Genomic DNA, 20,183 nt, shown 5'->3' on the forward strand with positions numbered 1-20,183 from the left:
AGCCCAACGGTGATCAGAGCAAATTGAGTCATACCACCTCCAGCTATAACCAAAATATGTCTAAAAGTTAATATATAATCATATTCTTGCATTATTGACATATTATGAAAAAATTCTTATAGACTCATCATCAATGAAAATAGTTAATAGTAAAATAATTCTTATATACAAATTTAGTTATCTTATATAAAAAATTTCAAAAACCAAAAAATGTGAATTAATGTTTAAGGAAGGATATTTGTTTGTTTGCCAAAAAGTGTGTGTTTGTGTAAAGCACTAAACCCCCATGCCCCCTTATTTTTATATCAATTGAAGATAAATGGGGGGTTAAAGAACAATGTTCTTCTCCTTTACAATGCAGAGTGCCATAATCTTAGGCTGCATTACCCAATATAACTTGACATGAAGTAACAAACAAACAAATAAAAACATACCCCCTCTTATTTCTAATTTATCTCAAAATAAGGGAAAGGGGAGGGGTGCTCATAAACACACTTAGAGGAGAAATGTCAGATATTTACTCCCCAACTGAAACTTTACCTCCAAAGATGATTATATTAGGTCTATTTTCTTATAAAAAACCTTAAATCCTTGATTCTGTTTGGCTATACATATGTATTTATTTAACCTTACCTAACCATGCCAAAACAACTAATACTATAACATGTGCTTATATAGACCTAACCACCTTATTTTCATATGTAAACCCTAGGAGGATATTTGTGTGGTCCATTCAGTTATAAGAAATACTGTAAGATACCATTCAATATTAGTTTTTGTAAAAGTGTCAAGTTTATCTTCAAATTGTTTACCAATATACAGTTTCTAGTAGAGTCACTTGAATAAGGTCTACCAGTTAGCCAGTCAGAGAATGTTACTAAATAATAAAAATTTAATTTAAATGTGATAAAAATACTCTAAGGGATTTAATCATTAATATCATTTTTATGTAATATAAGTAAAAATTAACTTGAAGGATAGTTTAATAAACAAAAACTTAAGAGAGTATTCTACAGGGTGTTTCAAGAGAAATGCGTTTTTTAAAAACCTAATTATGCACAGAAAATTAAACAATTATATAAAATGCTTTATATATTTGGAATACCTATTCTGGGACATTTATGTTTCAAATATTTAAAAATCATTTTCTTGATTAATTATGCCTCAAACCCGGTTTTTCCAAAGGCCTTATTTTTGAAGATTTACAGAATTAAAGGTTGTGGAAAAAATGCGCGCTTTTTTAAAATTCAAATTGCACGACTTGTATTAATAGTAGAAAAATGTTATGCATACCGTTAGAATTTTCATAAACTCTAGTTTTTGAATATATAAGAACCATTCCTGTGCTACGTATAGCTTAGGAGCTACATGGTAAAATGTTCCAACTTACTTAAAACTTTTCAACCTTTCTCACATTTTTTGACGTAGCTCCTAAACTACAAATAGCACAATAATGGTACTTATATTTCCAAAATCTAGAGTTTATGACAATTCTATTGGTTTAAATAACATTTTTTACTATTAATACATGAAGCCGCACAATTTGAATTTTAAAAATGTGCGCATTTTTTCCACAACCTTTAAATTAGTAAATCTTTAAAATTAAGGCCTTTGGAAAAACTGGTTTTTAAGGCATAATTTATTGAAAAAATCATTTTTAAATATTTGTAACATAAATTTCCCAGAATAGGTTTTCCAAATATATAAAGCATTTTATATAATTGTTTAATTTTCTGTGCATAATTAATTTAAAAAAAAACGCATTTCTCTTGAAACACCCTGTATTTAAGGCAAACTTATATTGCCCCCCATTGGAGATATGAACAAAGATATATAATGGTATAAGTGTAGAAGGTTAAAAAATATTTTGATTTAAAGTAATATAAATTAACCTACTTTAAATATATCCATTTCTTTCTTAGAAATATACTACCTGGAGTACCATCTGTCCACACCCAAGTTCCCTCTAAATCTGCATCACTGCCGCCAAGCCATACACGATGATGATCATTTTTATTTTCTTCTAATAAATCTAAATAGAAATAAATATATATATATATATATATATAAACTAGTGGCTACACACCTAGAGGCCTCTAGTGGCACTTTAAATGTTTTTTTAATCATTCCAAATATCTAATTTGAGAAATAATTTGTCAATGTTGCATTCAAGTCTCTATGCAAAAGTGAGAATGTTTTGAAATCTTTTTTTATTTTTTATTATTTCTCTTGGGAGGGTGGTGGTACCCTCCCCAAAAATAGTTAAAAACCTTCCCCGGTCCTATGAGAAGCTACCCTGTTAAGGAAAACCCGATGGTTTCAGCAGTTAGTGAGATACAAACAGATAGACAAATAGACATTCTGTTACTTTATCAAAAAGATGATTACATAATGATAATTTTCCTATTCAGTTAATTTTTGGAATTTTATTTTTTGTTTTTGTTCAGACATTAAGATTCTGCTTTTTAAATTCTGACATTTTCAATAAAATTTTGTATGTTTTTACTTTGATAAAACTTGTACTCTATAGTTTGTGTATCTAACTTAATTTGTTGTTGGGCATGTTCTACAAAATTTCTCTATAAAAGAGTTGAATAAGTTTAAATTTTATCATAATTAGATAGTATTGTCCTGTTTTAATTGCTATTCTAGTTTTTTTTTATCATTGTTTGAGGTTTGGCATGAATTAAAAAAATATGAAAATAATCTTTGTAATAATTTTCACCCACCTTTCACAAATTGCCATTCCTCGTTTGAATTTATTCTTGTCATGTCTCCTCCAGCTTCTTGGCATAGTGCTTTACTATCAATCCAGTTTTGTCTTGTATCTGTTATTTTGTATTTGTAACACGTTCCTATACAAAGATTAATTGGTTGTATGAATTAACTTGCTTATCCATGCACTCCACATTTATAGATAAATAGCCTTATATGAGAATTAGTTGTTTTTATTATTTATGATCAGAAGTCACAGCGGCTTTAAGTGGAAAGTTATGCTAAATTCAAATATGCTGTTCTATATTAATCACTAGCGGCTTTGACCCTAGCCTCTAGGGGCTTTGCCCCATGAGGTAATTTTAAAAAAATTAAAAAAAATAAAAAAATTTTTTTTGCTCCTGCCCATAATTTATGTGAAGTAGTTTCCCCAGAATTTTTTTTGGGGGGGGCTGGAGAATTTTAATTTTTTTTGGAGGAAGGGTTGGGGTTGTCCCACCCCCCAAGAAAATAGCTTAAAACCACCACAGGACCAATAGGTATATACCCTGAAGAAACAAATTAGATCGGTTAAGTGGTTACCAAGATCTTAAGCTTTAGGTGGATGGACAGCCGGACAGCCATCAAGCTACTTTTTATTATATATTACTTATATGAATTTAACTAAATTAGGTTATTTTTAGGTTTTAGATAATTCATTCAACCCCCTTAAGTTATCATTACAAGAAAATAAAATTAATTACTATCTATATTTCATAAGTATGACGGGTTTACTGACAATTTTGTCGATTTTTACCCCAAGCATTTTTTTTACTAAGACAATGAAATGATTGTTTTAAAATGGTTTTAAAGTTATGGCCAAATACATGAAATGTTATGATCACACATATTAAAAACTAACAGACTTATATCTTATTGTTTAACAATCAACAATAAAAATATTTTGTATTGGATATCTGTAATATTTTTAATCCAATGATACCTCTGCCATTTTCTTCATTTTCTAATGATCATTTTATTGAGGCAGACTAACACAGCAATAATGACAAAAAATATACTGAATTCAACTGTGCATTACTAATACTACTTCTCTCTGAAGCCCTTTGAGCTGTTTTACCAAAATATATTGTTCTACACTTTTTAGTTTTCATTAGGCAAAATTAAACAACAGTGTAAAAGCAGAAATTTAACTTTGTTTTAGAAATATAAATTTTAATAGAGCTAATCACAAACAGTTTATTAGGGTCCCCTTGAAAATAAGGGTATCTTTAGCCTTACTTTAGTTTAGGGGAGATAGTCTACCCTTAAATTTAGTAATGTCAAGCTTAAGATTTTGATAGGAATACTTTAGCCTTACATAAACCTATCATTTTAATATAAGGTACCCTAAGTTGTCTTCCTTTGCCAGCTCCCCCCTCCACATCTACCCTTTTCAAACAATTCCCCCCCAATGAATAGCCATAACACTCACCCTCACCATTCCCCTCCTCCCCTCGTCCCTTGGTGTTCTTTCAATTGGGGTTATATAAGAAATTTTTCATTAGCAAAGTTTCATTAGACTTAGAGGCGTTAAAAATTATAACGAATGAGGCTGTATATTCTATTTTAAGTTTTCTACATTTTTTCCCTCAATCTTAATCTTGTTTTTACTACTTTAGAGATTTTTTAGCTGATTAATAAAAACTTTTCCTATCTTTTAAGTAAAAGATTTAGGAATCCCTATCATAAACCCCTCTCCCTTTATGATGCCCCAGCCTTATAAATCATCCCTTTTCATATAATTCTCCACCTAGGGTTACCTAATTTTGAGGATTAAATTAAACTTTAATACAATAGAAAACAATCTGATAGAATCATATAGAACTAAAAGCATACTCTTTGTAATAAGTTTTAAATATAACTCTTTGTAGAATTTAATTTTCACATCTACATAGTTGTTCATTCAATTTAACAAAAAAGGATCAAAGGTTCAGCACTTTTTCCATTTCAAATATTTGATTATGAGTCATGTGATTTATCTATATTTCATGTGGTGCCTGTACCAAGCAAAGAAATCACTCTGTACAAAAAAAAATTTAAAATCTTTCTTTATAAATCTTACATCTTTCAAGTTTAGAGGGGTAGCCGCAATTATGTATAACAAAGATAAGATGTTTGTCTGTGTGTGCATGGGAATTGAATAGAAACTTCATTTGAAACTAATTAAGGCCATAATATTTTTTTTAATTCAAGCTAAAAGAAAGATTTGCTGTTTTAAAAAATAACCAAAAAAAAAATAAGGAAGTACAGAGATGGGTTTTTATAAAAATGCCGCGTTTTTTTGACAATTTTTTCGACATTGATTAATTGAACGAAGACGATATCATTTCAACAGAGTATACAACGCAAGAATTCAAAATTTTAAAATTATTATTTTAGCCATTTGTATAATGTCTAAATACTGCTCTAAAAAGATGCATTAATTAATATGCAGTAAAATGGATTGAAGATAATTTGTTTTTCTTCTATGAAGGCTGTACCAACAAAAGTGAAATAATTAAATAAATAGTTGTATACTCTTTTAGATTTCGCGAATGCTGCGCTTGTTATTCATAGCGTAAAAAATGTCAAAAAAACGCAGCATTCATGTTTTTAAAACCCATCTTAGCAGTACTACAGTATAATTAACCAATAGATATAATAGAACTAGATGGTCAATAGGGATCCATAAATTGTGGGCCCCTTGCCGCACCTTTATCAGTATTTCAATGCCCCCCCCCCCATTATCTCAGCTCATATTAAAGCTAAAATTTTGTGCATGCCCCCTGTTTGATAATGAATTTCCGACTTCAAGTGAGTGAGAGTCAATTTTCGCTTCCTCCACACTTTTATTCAACAACCTTTGTTTTTACATCCTTTTTTACTTAGGGGGGGGGGAAAAACATAAAAATAAAACTTGGGACAAAATACAACTTTTTGGGAGATATATTTTTCATCCCCTCCATTTTATTTTATTTGGGGGAGGGGTTCCTGAACCCCATAAAACATCCCCCCAAAACCTGTAGTAGTACATCCTCATCCTTATACTAAAGTTACAGGATGTTTGTGTGTCTGTACCAAAGGATCTCGCTAACCGCTGAACCGATTGGGTTCTCCTTAACAAGGTAGCTTCTCATAGGTCCTGGGAAGGTTTATAATTATTTTCTTTGGGGGTGGGACACCCCCAACGCCCCCAAAAATGAAAAATACCCCCCCCCCACAAATTTTTTTTTCAAAATTTTTTAACTAAAATTAAAGATGATGATTGGGGCACCCTCCCAAAAAAAAAAAATTTTTACCCCACAAAATTTTTAATTTTTAAATTTAATAAAATTTAAATTACCCCCCAAAAAATTTTACCCCGGGAGGAAATTTTGAAAAAAAAATTTGTAGGGTGTTGTGCGAGGTCACCCCAACCCCCAAAAAATTGAAAATTGAAGAAAAAAAAATTTGACAACAAAAATTTTTTTAGGGGGTGTGGAAGGTCACCCCTTTTCCAAAAAAATTTAAATTTGAAATTGAAGACAAAACATTTTTTAAGGGGGTCACTCCATCCCCAGAAAAATTAAAAGTGGAAGAAAAAAATATTTGTACAGGGGGGTGTGGGAATTCACCCCATTCCCTGGAAGAAAAATTCTAAAATGGAAGATAAAAAAATTTCAGATATAATTTTTTACAGGGGTGTGAGAGGTCACCTCACCCCCAAAAAAATTCAAAAATAAAAGAAAAAAAATTAAAAAATTGAAAATGGAAGATAATTTTTTTTTAGTTTAAGGGGGTTTGGGAGGGAACTCAACCCCCAAAAAATATAAAAGAAAAGTATTTTAAAAACATCTTAGGGTGGTGTTGGAGATCACCCCACCCATGAAATAAAAAAGTTGAAAAATTAACAAAGAGGTTTGTCTTATAGGAACCCCTTTATATGTAAAACAGAATTTGATGCCAGATAGACCATCTAGATCTTAGATATCTATTCATTGGCTGTCAAAGGTGTTTTAAAACAAGTTAGAAAAGAAAGAAAAATTACCTGCTTTCTCATACATTTAAGAATACCTTAATTTATTTAGGTGTCCCTAACTTTTAATGTAAGCTTACCTTAAAGTTTTACTAAAAACCTTACATAAAAATTTTTTGTCAAAAAAGTTTAAAATCGACATGTTTCAAATGGACGTATGGACATTCTGGTATTGATTATAGAGTTGCTACACTTTCTAAATTGTACCTAACTACTACAGGAATCATCATGCAAAGTTTGGAATTGATAGGACAATTTTAACCTGTTTAAATTAATAAAAAGAGCTAACTCTCTGTGAAGAACGTACGGACTGACGTACGGACGGACCGACCCTAATTATAGAAAAGCTTTGCTTTTAAAAAACGTTTTTTAACCTAACTTTATAAATCTAACATCTTTAAATATTAGAGGGGTTGTAGCTATCATGTATAACAAAAACAGGATGTGTGTCTGTGTGTGTGGGACTTCTTAAAAAACTAATAAAGCCTATAATACTTTTTTTTAATTTTTAAGCTAAAAGAACCATTAGCTGTTTTAAATAATAACCTTAAAAAAAATATTCTACTAAGAAGATGACCTCCGAATTAGTTGCCGAATGTGTACGCAGTTTCCTGAGTGTTTCCCCATCCTAGCTCAATATTTACTACTAGCTAAAAAAGCTTCAAACTTTAAAAAAAAATATCAAAATTTGAAAAATTCAAATTTATAATGTATAAATCGTTTATACATTCAAATTTAGATTTTTTGAGGGAAGTTTGAAGATTTTTAGCTAGTAGTAAATATTGAGCTAGGATGAGGAAACACTCAGGAAACTGCGTACACATTCGGCAACTAATTCGGAGGTCATCACCAAGAAAGTACAAAAGTATAGTATAATGAACCAATAGATATAGTAGATCTAGATGGTAAATCGGGCCCAACTTAATAAGGAATTTCCAAAGAGTTATCTTTATCCCAAGAAAGTTAACTATTTAAAGATGACTTCTTATATATGTTATGTTGTATGCTTTACATCATGCGAGGGAAAAAATTTTTTAACCATATGATTAACCTAAGCAAAGGCTTGTCCTATGAAAGACTATTTATAGCTGATTCATTTTGCGAATGATATGAAAGGATAATTGCTCTTTCTAACCAAATTCTGTTTACTTTCTAACCAATATATGGCAGATTGATCCTCCCCTGTATTCCTATTGGCTGAATTTGGGAGTATCTATATTATACCTTTTAATAATTCTTACTTGATAATTTCTGATGAACTCCAATTTAGTTTCCGAAAGTGTACCTAGCGTCCGCGTCCTATCTCGAAATTTGCTATTAGCTAAAAAAGCTTCAAACTTCCAAAAAAATTAAAATTTTAAACATTAAAATTTTGAATGTATAATGTATAAATCGCTTTGTTTTCACAAATTTCCGGAGTAGCTGAAAATAGGGTCTGCAATAATTGGGTTATCTGCTGTACACTTTAGGAAACAAGGGCTAGAATAGGAAATCCATTTGGAGCTGATCTAATTTCTTTATTGGTGTTCCTTTATTTCTTCAAAACTTGAATGACAGCTTTAAATGACTTATTTTTGATTAAATTTTTTTACAACAATTCTTCGCCTTTCTATTATGAAGTGTTGATTTAGGGAAAAGAGAACACTGAAAACATTTTTTACTGTGCTAAGAAAATTGCTAATAAAACATCACATGTTTTATTTTAATAAAGCTTTATTACATTTGTCCCTAACATTTCAAAATAATGTTTTCTTATTTTTTGGAATAACAACATTTTGGACTTTTGATTGGTTGTTTTATTAAGTTGAGTGTTTAAACGTTTCAACCCCCAATTTTAAGTTACAGTAGGCGTATTTTTGTGTATCATCATTAGGGCTATACATTAATTTATTGGCCTTTGTCTTATCCCTGCTAACCTTATACCTGATTTATTACATTTATCCTCAACATTTCAAAATAATGTTTTCTTATTCGTTGGCTTAATAACTTTTGGGACTAGTAAAATTTGATTGGTTGTTTCATTAAGTTGATTTTTCAAACGTTTCAACCATCAATTTTAATTTACGGTAGGGGTATTTTTGTGTATCATCATTGGGGCTGTACATCAATTTATTGGCTTATGTCTTATCCCTTTGGATGCCTGTTTTTTTTAACCTTTCTTTGTGAATCTAATATCTTTAAAGTTTGAGGGGGTAGCTGCTATTTTAAATAACAAAAATAGGATGTTTATCTGTGTGCTGGGAAATCCAAGAGGGGAGGGGTATGTATGACCATTGTATTTACATTCACTTTTACTTTATTTCTAAATTTTAGCGCATATAAAGGAACACAAATGAATAAATCAATCAGTTAAATGTAGATGAAATCAGGGATCTAAAGGGATAAGACAATAGTAGATAAATTGATACCCCGCCCAAATTGAATTTGGAGATGCCTAGGCAAAATTTTTGAATTTCGAACCCTCCTCCCCCCAATATAAAAAAAGCTTGAATGTCCTTGTCATGTACAATTAGTGGTTGAAACCGATGGATATTAAGATTAATGAACATAACAATTAAAATTTCAAAAAAAGTCCCAAAAGTTGTTAAGCTATTGAATAAGAAAACGTTATAATAAAACTTTGGGGACTAATGTAATATTTTAGAAAGCCCAATGACCCCTACCTCCCTGGATTGAATGCGAATATGTACTTGCTTTCTATCTGACTTTACTAGATAAGATAGCTTTAATATTTTAAGTATACCTAAGTAATTTTATATCACCCTAATTAAATAATTAGGAAATAAAATAAAAAAAATATAAAAGATAAGTCTTAATTAGAGCAAAGTTTTTTTTTGTCTACATAAATAGAAAAAAAGAAACATTATAGATAACTAAAAGTGTACTCATTGTAATATATTTTGAATCATGACTCTTTAAATGTAGAATGAAATGATTACATCTATTTTGTTGTTTATTCATTTGAACGAGAAAAAATAATTTTCAAATGTTTAGGACACCTGCCCATTTCCAATATTTGAATATGATTTGTGTTTTTTATATATATTGGGGGAGGTTAATTTTCCATATTTTCTATTAAAAAAAAATCACCCTATAAAAATATTTTTAAGTAACCATTCTTTATAATTAGAAAAATCAAAAATATCTTTAAAGAGGCCTTAGATGGTTACTTGCTATTATGTATAACACAGATAGGATGTATGTGGCGGAATTTACAAGGAACCATGCTCAAAAACTTTAAAAGATAGGAATATTTTTAAAAAAATTTTAGTTAGAAAAACAATTTGCTATTTTAAGACATAACCCAAAAAATACTCGTATATCAAACCTGCTTTTTCTTGACATAGCTTAATGTAACTAAGAACAAAATAGGAATCCCTAGTAAACTTCATAAGGTACTTACTTAACATTACTACATTTAGGAATACTTAACAATAACTAAGAAACTCCAAAGGGATACTTAACTAAAAGCTTACATAAGCCTGACATAAGAAAATACCATTAGGGACACTTATCTTCGTTTGTGATTCTCACTAATAACTCTATCTGTATTAAAACATATTTATAAGTTGTTTAACACAAAATCATATGAAAGCACTGTATCAACTTTAAAAATTGAGGTTTTATAGCACAAATTATGCAAAATTTTGTCATGATTGTAAACTTATTTTAACAAACTCTTAAAATTTATTTACTTAAATCACTTTAAGTAAAATAACAATTATTTACCAAAGAGGTCTATGAAAATATAAACAAAATTAGTTTACCTGTGTTTACATCAAAATATCCATTACTGCAATCAACTGAAATAATATCATAATAATAAAACCATGAACGCTCAACCCACGCGTTTTTATCCCTCATTTTATTTGGTATTTAGTAATAAAAACTATTGGAAATTTTGTAACTCTTTCACCAATTAAAATAGGGTTAAGATCTCAAGTTTCTTTAAAGTCATTTTTTGTAGATAAGATAGAGAGCTGTGACTTAATGAATTTTTAAGTTTAGTAATTGTACGTTGGCAAGAGTTGATTTTATAAGGATATCTGGTCTGTGTTGGTCAATGTGTCTGGTCAAAGTCGGTTAGGTGGCACCAAAATTATAAAAAATTATAAATAAATCTTAATTTCTACATTATGACTTTTATGTATAAGATAGAGACCTTAAGCTTTTTTAGTGAATACTTAGATATCAATGAACATTTGAGAAAAGTGGTTGTACGACTGTTTAACCATTTGCTTGCTCACTGTCTGATTTTATGACCAATTTTCTGTCCAGCTTTTACAATAGATATATAACATATGAATATCCTGTCTTCTATTACAGCTAGAGAGTTAAATTGATGTTTGGTGAATCCTTGAGCAATAAGGAACTTCCATGATTAGGAAGGTCATGGCTGTTTGACTGCTCCTTAAACGATTTATGACCGATTTTTTTATTTCATACCTGAAATTCTATATCCTATTATTTAAAGTAGTAAGAGTTTTTGTCTGTCCTGAAGGATCTTGCTAACCACTAAACCGATATTGTTCTACTTTACTGTGAAGCTTCTTATAAGTCCTGGTAAGGGTTTAAACTATTTTTGGGAGGGTGTCTTAACCCCCTCCCCCCAAAACATATTTTTTTTACTCTTTTGAAACTCAAATTTAAAATGTGATGAGGTCAACTTTCCCCTCATATCTTAAGTGTCCCTAAATACTTCTAGGGGTACTTAACAGCTAAAAAGCGGCAGGGAAGCAGTCTGACAGCCATGACTAGAAAAATTCATTTTCTCTAAACCCTACCCCCTTTACTTATAATGTGGTGGAGCCATTAGTCAAAAATATTTAACATTTCCTTGAGACCTGGATGATCAGGACCTGCAAGATCATACCTGGTATTGTGGTTGGGCTAGTAGTCACAGGAGGGCAAGTTGGCGCTGGTGGGCATGTTGTTGTAGATAGAGAGGTAGTCACAGGTGGGCAAGTTGGTGCTGGAGGACATGTTGTAGTTGGACAGGTTATCACAGGTGGACAAGTTGGTGCTGGTGGGCATGTTGTTGTAGATGGAAAATTAATCACAGGTGGGCAAGTTGGGCATGTTGTTGTAGATAGAGAAGTGGTCACAGGTGGGCAAGTTGGTGCTGGAGGACATGTTGTAGTTGGACAGGTAATCACAGGAGGACAGGTTGGTGCTGGTGGGCATGTTGTTGTAGATGGAAAAGTAATCACAGGTGGGCAAGTTGGTGCAGGTGGGCATGTTGTTGTAGATGGAGGGGAAGTCACAGGTGGGCAAGTTGGTGCAGGTGGGCATTTTGTTGTAGATGGAGGGGAAGTCACAGGTGGGCAAGTTGGGCATGATGGGCATGTTGTTGTAGATGGAGAGGAAGTCACAGGTGGGCAAGTTGGTGCAGGTGGGCATTTTGTTGTAGATGGAGGGGAAGTCACAGGTGGGCAAGTTGGGCATGATGGGCATGTTGTTGTAGATGGAGAGGTAGTCACAGGTGGGCAAGTTGGTGCTGGAGGACATGTTGTAGTTGGACAGGTAATCACAGGTGGACAGGTTGGTGCTGGTGGGCATGTTGTTGTTGATGGAAAAGTAATCACAGGTGGGCAAGTTGGTGCAGGTGGGCATTTTGTTGTAGATGGAAAAGTAATCACAGGTGGGCAAGTTGGGCATGTTGTTGTAGATGGAAAAGTAATCACAGGTGGGCAAGTTGGGCATGATGGGCATGTTGTTGTAGATGGAGAGGAAGTCACAGGTGGGCAAGTTGGGCATGATGGGCATGTTGTAGTTGGAGAGGTAGTCACAGGTGGTGCTGGAGAAGTGGTCAAAGGCATGACTAAATGACATACAAAGTTAGATTTCCAGACAAGGTGTAATGGATAAGAGTGTCTGTTACTTTAATAAACACTTAAGATTTTTTTTTACAAAAATATAATTTAGTGAGAATCTAAAATGGCCCAAAATTAAAGTGAAAACAATTTTTTTCATGAATAAATCTTTTTTTAAAAAGGTAAATATTTAGTTTGCCCATAAATCATGTTTAAGTACACAATTTAAGTATCTGTAATTACCTGGTATCTTACACACAGCATAGCTGGTAACTGAACATAATCCATCGTGCCATTTCCAGCTCCCACTGGAAATTGCCTGAAAGTTTAAAAGCTAATTATAAAGAAAATTTTAAAAGAAGCCGAGAATTGTGAATCAACTGTGTGCTTTCCAAAAAATGTGTGTCTAGCACTAAACCCAGAGACCCACCTTATTTTTAAATCAATTGAAGATAAAGGGGGTGAGGTCAAGGAGAAATTTTCTCTTTTTTTACCCTGCAGGGTGTTATTACCTCAGGTGCATTAACCAATATAACCCTACCTAACCTGACCTAAAGTAATAAACTAACAAACTACCTTCTCTTGTTTTTAATTTATTTCAAAATATGGGGGGGGGGGGGATTAACAAGAAGGGAGCTTAATTCTGTGTGGCTATCCTTAAGTATCAAATTAATCTATCCTAACAAAACAACTTATGTATTAATATAAACCTCACTCCTTATTTTCATATACAAGGTGTAACAACCAGTAGGAGTTTAAAAAAAATAATTATATGTTCTTATTCTATAAAAGATATGGATAAATTTTATAAAAAGTGTTTTTTATTATCTTTTGAAACAATAGCGCTTTTTAGAGCTTAAAGAATTCAAAATGTATGTGTGTTGCTTTATTCTTGTAGAATTTAGGGCTATAACGTTCAACTAAATTCTTCTTTTTACTTGAAAACAACATTATAGCATACTCAACAAAATATTCTAATAATTACATTTTAAATTTAACCTAAAAATGCATATTTTTACAGAACAAATGATTAACTTTATTCTTGCTTTAATTATAATTCAATTTGATAGTATTAAAAATCTTCATGTTCATTTCTCACTTCTCCCACTTTATTATCCTAATCCCCTTTGGTTGAAACATGACATATTAACTCAAATATCAAGTTATTAAAGAAAGGCTTTTTTAGCAAGTATTTTGAACCAATATAACTTGCTTACTTTTAAAGATATTGAAATGAAATAAAAAGTTACTTGTTTTATTCTTCAATGTGCACAGTATTATAAGAGATTCCTTACTAAAAATGACTTAACCATAAAGAAATAGAAGAAAGTAAATTCTGAAGAACCTAAAAAGCTCTTTGCATGTAGTCAAAAAAAGAAAATATGCAAAAAATCTCAAATGGGGACATTTATTTAACCTTTTGTTACTTTAATATTGCACTTCTCAATCTATATGTTGCACAATAAATGAGTTATTTGATTATAATTGTAATCACAGTTTTAACATCAGGCATTTTTCACTTACAGAGAATATGGACATATAATTATTTTTTTCATACTCATACTAGTTGTTTCCCAAAATCAGAAAACGCAGTTTTTTCTGAAACACCTTATATAAATTCTACCATTCAATACAGGTTAATATTAGTTTTTGTTAAAGTGTCTAGATAATCTTAAAATTTGTTTACCACCATACAGTTGAGATAAGTGTCTGTATTAGGTAAACCAGGATACCAGTCAGAGAGTATTACTAAATAAAAAAAAAACTTGAATTGATATAAATACTCTAAGGAATAAATATTTGATATTATTTGCCTGATTTGCATGCAATATAGGTAAAATTAAATTAAATTAAAATTGATTGGATTGATTTTATAAAAAAAACTAATTTCATCTAACCAAAATACTAAAGTAGCAGGATGTCTTCCAGTAAGTGTATATGACCGTTAAGATCTTTCAGGGAGTATTGCATTGGTCCAAGGCTTATAAGAAGGTTTCAGGCTGATTGATATGGCCTCCCATTAGAAATATTATACATGGTGTTTTTTAATAGGAAAAAATTTAAAAATAAAAAAATCGGCAATTTTATAATAAAGGAGCAAAGCACATCACACAAAAACGTGCGAAAATTGTTTTAAAAATTGTGCGTTTTTGTTTGCTGTGCCTTTCCTGTGAATGTTTAGTTCTTGGCTATTTCTTGTTTCTTTCAGATCTTTTAATTCCAGTTCTAATGATATGTATACACAGTGACTGTGCTATCAGCCGTTTGGGAGCTAGATATAGTTATTTAGTTATAAATTACCTGGAGATCCATCTGTCCACAACCATGTTCCTTCCTGTTGAGCATCAGAACCACCAAGAAATACATGATCAACTCCACTCTGTTTGAACAACTCTAAAATATAATATAATTAGATAGACATTATACTAGTTATTTTTTAAGATTCAGTATTATCGCAAAGCTTGTTTGTAACTGGGGTTAGTTGGTATGGACAGATAATTGAACTTTTCATATTAATTAGTTTGTTTAGACTTGTCCCAAGTTGTTCTTTGTATAGGTGGATACTTTTTTGTATATCTTTTTGTATATCTGGCCTGCCTAGCCGCGGGCGCTCGGCCCCCTAGCCTGCCTAGCCGCGGGCGCTCGGCCCCCTAGCCATATAACCTAACCTAGCCTAACCTAAACCAATCATTTAGGGGTATAAAATTGAAAAAATTAAAGAAAAAAATTCCTAAGAGGATACGCTGAGATTTGGGTAGTACGAGAGACATAGATTAAATACAAAAAAAATTTTTTTGGCCATGATTCGGTGGGTAAGAAAATTAGTACCAGGCCAAAAAAATTAATTAATTAAATTACGGACTGACCCTTATTATAGGAAAGCTTCGCTTTTTAAAATGATGTAGAAAAATAGCCTAATACCACCTAGGCATAAAGAATAGTGACCAACCTCTTACAAATTGCCACTCCTGACTTGAACGTATAGAAGCAAGTTCTGCACCCTGGGCCTCACATTCAGACTTTGCAGCATTCCAAGTTCTCATTGTATCATTTAACACTTTGTAGCAATGTCCTGAAAATATTTAAGAATTTATTAAATAAATAAATTTATGCTCACATTAAAAATTAATTAATTGAAAAAAAAACAGGAACTAGGGAGAACCTACTCTACAAAAGACCAACGCCTACAAAAGACCTACTCTACAAAAAATCGTAATGCTAGAAGGTCATGGCCGCAGAGCTCGGCCCCCTGGCCTGCCTAGCCGCGGGCGTTCGGCCCCCTTGCCTATAACCTAACCTAACCTAACCTAACCTAACTTATATGTGATAATGTATGAATGTTTATCCTACATTAACTTAATTATATTTTAGAATTTCGTTGATTTACAAAAAGTGGTTGGTAGATTTTTTTCAAATTTTAATATTTCTTTTTACAATATTTAGGTAAGGTTAGGTTAGGTTATAGGCAAGGGGGCCGAGCGCCCGCGGCTAGGCAGGCCAGGGGGCCGAGCGCTGCGGCCATGTATTGATTATGTATTACTTTATTAATGAATTTGATGTTTATATAACAATATATATTCATAGGTCTTTTGTAGAGTAGGTCTTATGTAGGGGTAGGTCTTTTGTAAGGTAGGTCTTATGTAGGGGTAGGTCTTTTGTAGAGTAGACATTTTGTAGGGGTAGGACTTTTGTAGCAACGCCACTTTAGGAGCCTAGAAATACATGTACAAAATTTCAGCTCTCTATCTCTACTGGCGACCTAGCGCCAGGCATGTAAAATATCAACAGATAACGGTAGCACGGCGGTTTTAACAATATCTCAGTAATGTGCAAGTTTTAAGCTCTTCTGCAAATTTCAATTTAAACACATAAGGTCAAATATATACTCCCAAAAATCTTTAGTCAAAGTCTACTCTACACCTAGCGCCAGTCAGTTTTCTAAAATCATGCATTTTATATCTGTGAAAATAGAAATTGCCAGCGCTAGGTGTAGAGTAGACTTTTACAAAAAAATTTTGGGATATTATATCTTTGGCCTTATGTGTTTAAATTGAAATATGCAGAACACCTAAATTCATCTTCCAAGCCATTCTCTAAGCGTTTTATTTTTTTTTATGAAATTACGGGATTTCAAAACTCCCCTTTGAAAAGGCCTAAAAATTATCTTTTTTTGTTACTTTTTTCACTGCTTATAGTTAAAACTTATTAAGATATTATGCTCAGTTAAAAAAATCGGCGCCTAAACCGGCAAAAACTGGCAGTTAAACTTCTGTGCCCCTGCATTGCCCCCCTCTTCGGCCAACAGTAGTTATCTACAGAAGTAAAAGAGATGTCAACACACAGAAAAAAACTTTTTAAATTAAACTGATACAGATTTCATTTTGGAACTTTCCTTCCAGGGGCTAGTGGAGCAAAAGACCCCCCAAAATACAAAAATATGAGATCTGAGCTTATTATTAAAGATATCAACCTGATTTTTTTAAAGAAAACTTTTAAAATAAAACTGAACCCCCCCAAAATTCTTTTTTGGGGGGCGGGGTAAATACCCCCTCCTACAGCACCCCCAGGGTAGGGGTAAATTTCAAATAGGGGGGGTAATCCCCACTTTACCCGCCCCTCCCCCTTTTGGACGTCTATGAAACTCAGTATTGTTTACAGATTTCATTTTAGGACTTTCCTTGGGGCTAGTTGGGCAAAAGACCCCCAAAACTAAAAATATGAGTTCTGAGCTTATTTTTAAAGATATCAACCGGATTTTTTTTTGAAAACTTTGTTAACATAACTAAACTCAGTAACATTTACAGATTTCATTTTGAGACTTTCCTTCTAGGGGCTTGTTTGACAAAAAAAACCAAAAAACTAAAAATATAAGTTCTGGACTTATTTTTAAAGATATCAACCATTTAGGAGGGGGGCTTCACGTGCATTTTTAATACTAAATATTTAATAAAATTTAAATTACCCCCCAAAAAATTTTACCCTAGGGGTAAATGTTTGGGGGGTAAACAAAATTTACCCATGCCAACAGATTTCAGGGGGGGTAATTACCCCCTCCAAGCAAATTTTACCCCCAGGGTAAAATTTGCTTTGATTTCTTTAAATATCAGCTCAGAACTCAATTGGGGGATCTTTTGCTCCACAAGCCCCTCAAGAAAAGTCCCAAAATGATATGTGTAAACATTACTGAGTTCAGTTTTATTTAAAAGTTTTCTTTAAAAAAATCAGGTTGATATCTTTAAAAATAAGCTCAGAACTCATATTTTTTGTGTTTTGGGGGTCTTTTGCTTCACTAGCCCCTGGAAGGAAAGTCCCAAAATGAAATCTGTATAGGTTGCTGAGTTTGGTTATGTGAAAAAAGTTCTCAAAAAAATTATGTTTATAATTTTAAAAATAAGTCCAGAACTCATATTTTTAGTTTTTGGGGGTCTTTTGCCAAACAAGCCCCTAGAAGGGAAGTCGCAAAATGAAATCTGTAAATGTTACTGAGTTCAATTATGTTAACAAAGTTTTCAAAAAAAAATCAGGTTGATATCTTTAAAAATAAGCTCAGAACTCATATTTTTAGTGTTTTGGTGGGTCTTTTGCTCCACAAGCCCCTAGAAGGAAAGTCCCAAAATTAAATGTGTAATGGTTACTTAGTTCAGTTTTATTAAAAAATTTTCTTTCTGTGCGTTGATATCACTTTTAATTCTTTTTCTTTAACTCTTTTTAACTGAGCATAATATCTTAATAGGTTGTAACTATAAGCAGTGAAAAAAATGACAAAAAAAGATATTTTTTAGGCCTTTTCAAAGGGAAGTTTTGAAATCCCGTTATTTCATAAAAAAAAATAAAATGCTTAGAGAATGGCTTGGAAGATGAATTTAGGTGTTCTGCATATTTCAATTTAAATACATAAGGCCAAAGATATAATATCCCAAAAATCTCTTGTCAAAGTCTACCCTACACCTAGCGCTGGCAATTTCTATTTTCACAGATATAAAATGCATGATTTTAGAAAACTGACTGGCCCTAGGTGTAGAGTAGACTTTGACAAAAGATTTTTGGGATAATATATCTTTGTCCTTATGTGCTTAATTTGAAATATGCAGAAGAGCTTAAAACTTGTACATTGCTGAGTTATTGTTAAAAACCGCCGTGCTACCGTTATCTGTTGATATTTTACATGCCTGGCGCTAGGTCGCCAGTAGAGATAGAGAGATGCAATTTTGTACATGTATTTCTAGGCTCCTAAAGTAACTTTTTAGGTTAGCAGAAGACTAAAATTCGAAAAAGTGTATTTTCATGAAAAGGTCTAATCTCCATCTTGACAAGCCTGGCATCAAACCTGGCAGAGTCAGCCAGGTTAAAATCAAAATAATTTTTGACTTAAACAAAGCAGTTTATGTTACCAAAATACTAAAATATAGTAGTACATCCCAATATGAAAAACGTATCCAAGTCAATTTAAAGTTCTAGGTATGATTCTGCAGATCTTCAGAACTCTTTAAAAGGAAGCAAAATTTGACTTTGACTCACTTTTCATCAGAAATTCATTATTAAACAGAGAATATGCACAAAATTTTAAGGACTGAGTAAAATGATTTTAAGTAAAATAACATTTATTCAACAATAAATCTTATAGATTTAAAATATGTCATTGTATTTAAATTTGAGATATGCAAAATTAGTTTACCTGTGTTTCCATCAACATATCCACTACTACATGTAACTGAAATAATAATAAAACAATCAATTTCTTTCCTTTAAAAAATCTTGTGTCTTGTGGCTGGACAAGTAATTTTGCAACAAATGGTTGCCTAGACACAAAGTACCCTGTTTAACCCTGATTTCCTCTTCCCTTATTTTAATTTAGAAAACTAAGTTAGTTGCTGGTTAGTTTATTACCCTAGGTCAGATTAGGTTAGGTTATAATTGGTTACTGTGTAGTCCGGAGTAAAAGCACTAACTTGCCCCATATACACAGTATTTCAAAATAAACTGCGTTTTCCGGTTTTGAGAAACAACCAGAAGGAATATTTAAAAAAGGTTTATAGGACCATATTCTATGTAAAAAAGTACATTGGATTTACTTAAGGTTTTTTTGTTATCTCTAAAAATGCGGCTGTACTGATTGGTACATGATTGATGTTGAATATGATATATCAATTAGATTGAAATAACTTGTATATTTTGCAACATATTGTTTCAAAAGTACAATATCAAAGTAGTAAAAGGGTGAATCAATGTCCTCCTATGTAATTTTTTACATATTTTCTTTTTTGGCTCCATGCAAAGACCTTTTTAGGTTCTTCAGAATTTAGTTTTTTCTATTTCTCTATGGCAAAGTCATTTTTAGAAAAAAAATCTCTATTTATACTGTGTGCATTGACAAATAAAACAAGTCACTTTTTTATTTCATTTCAATATCTTTAAAAATAAGCAAGTTGTCATGGTTTGAAATTGTTGGTAAAAAGTGCGTTTTCTTTAATTTCTCATGTTTTTTTTTCATGATCTCTTATAATCTGTCAATCAAAATTAAAAGATTAAGAGATTAAAGGGGGAGGGGCAAGGAACGAATATGAAGAATTTTAATACTAAGAACTAAAATCCAAGCAAAAAGAATATTGATTTTTTGTTTT

At 31.8% G+C, this 20,183-nt stretch overlaps 1 protein-coding gene and 1 long non-coding RNA gene across 2 annotated transcripts in view; both read right to left on the reverse strand.

Moving 5' to 3' along the window:
* LOC145307152 (uncharacterized) overlaps positions 1 to 12,841 on the reverse strand; it is a 31,481-nt gene extending 18,640 nt beyond the window's left edge. Inside the window, exon 1 of the long non-coding RNA XR_013875319.1 lies at positions 12,805 to 12,841. This is a non-coding gene — a long non-coding RNA (uncharacterized LOC145307152). The remainder of the gene's footprint in view (positions 1 to 12,804) is intronic.
* Positions 1,949 to 12,549, reverse strand: LOC145307151 (uncharacterized). Its single transcript, XM_080149507.1, has 4 exons — positions 11,622 to 12,549; positions 10,516 to 10,551; positions 2,730 to 2,855; positions 1,949 to 2,032 (listed from the first exon to the last, which is right to left on the reverse strand). The coding sequence occupies exon 1, from the start codon at positions 12,512 to 12,514 to the stop codon at positions 11,801 to 11,803; it is 714 nt and encodes a 237-aa protein (XP_080005633.1). The 5' UTR covers positions 12,515 to 12,549; the 3' UTR covers positions 1,949 to 2,032; positions 2,730 to 2,855; positions 10,516 to 10,551; positions 11,622 to 11,800.
* Positions 12,842 to 20,183: the final 7,342 nt, after the last annotated feature.

This window comes from Acartia tonsa, chromosome 15, assembly GCF_053477335.1.
Source record: "Acartia tonsa isolate MP-2025a chromosome 15, ASM5347733v1, whole genome shotgun sequence".
Classification (NCBI taxonomy): Eukaryota; Metazoa; Arthropoda; class Copepoda; order Calanoida; family Acartiidae; genus Acartia; species Acartia tonsa.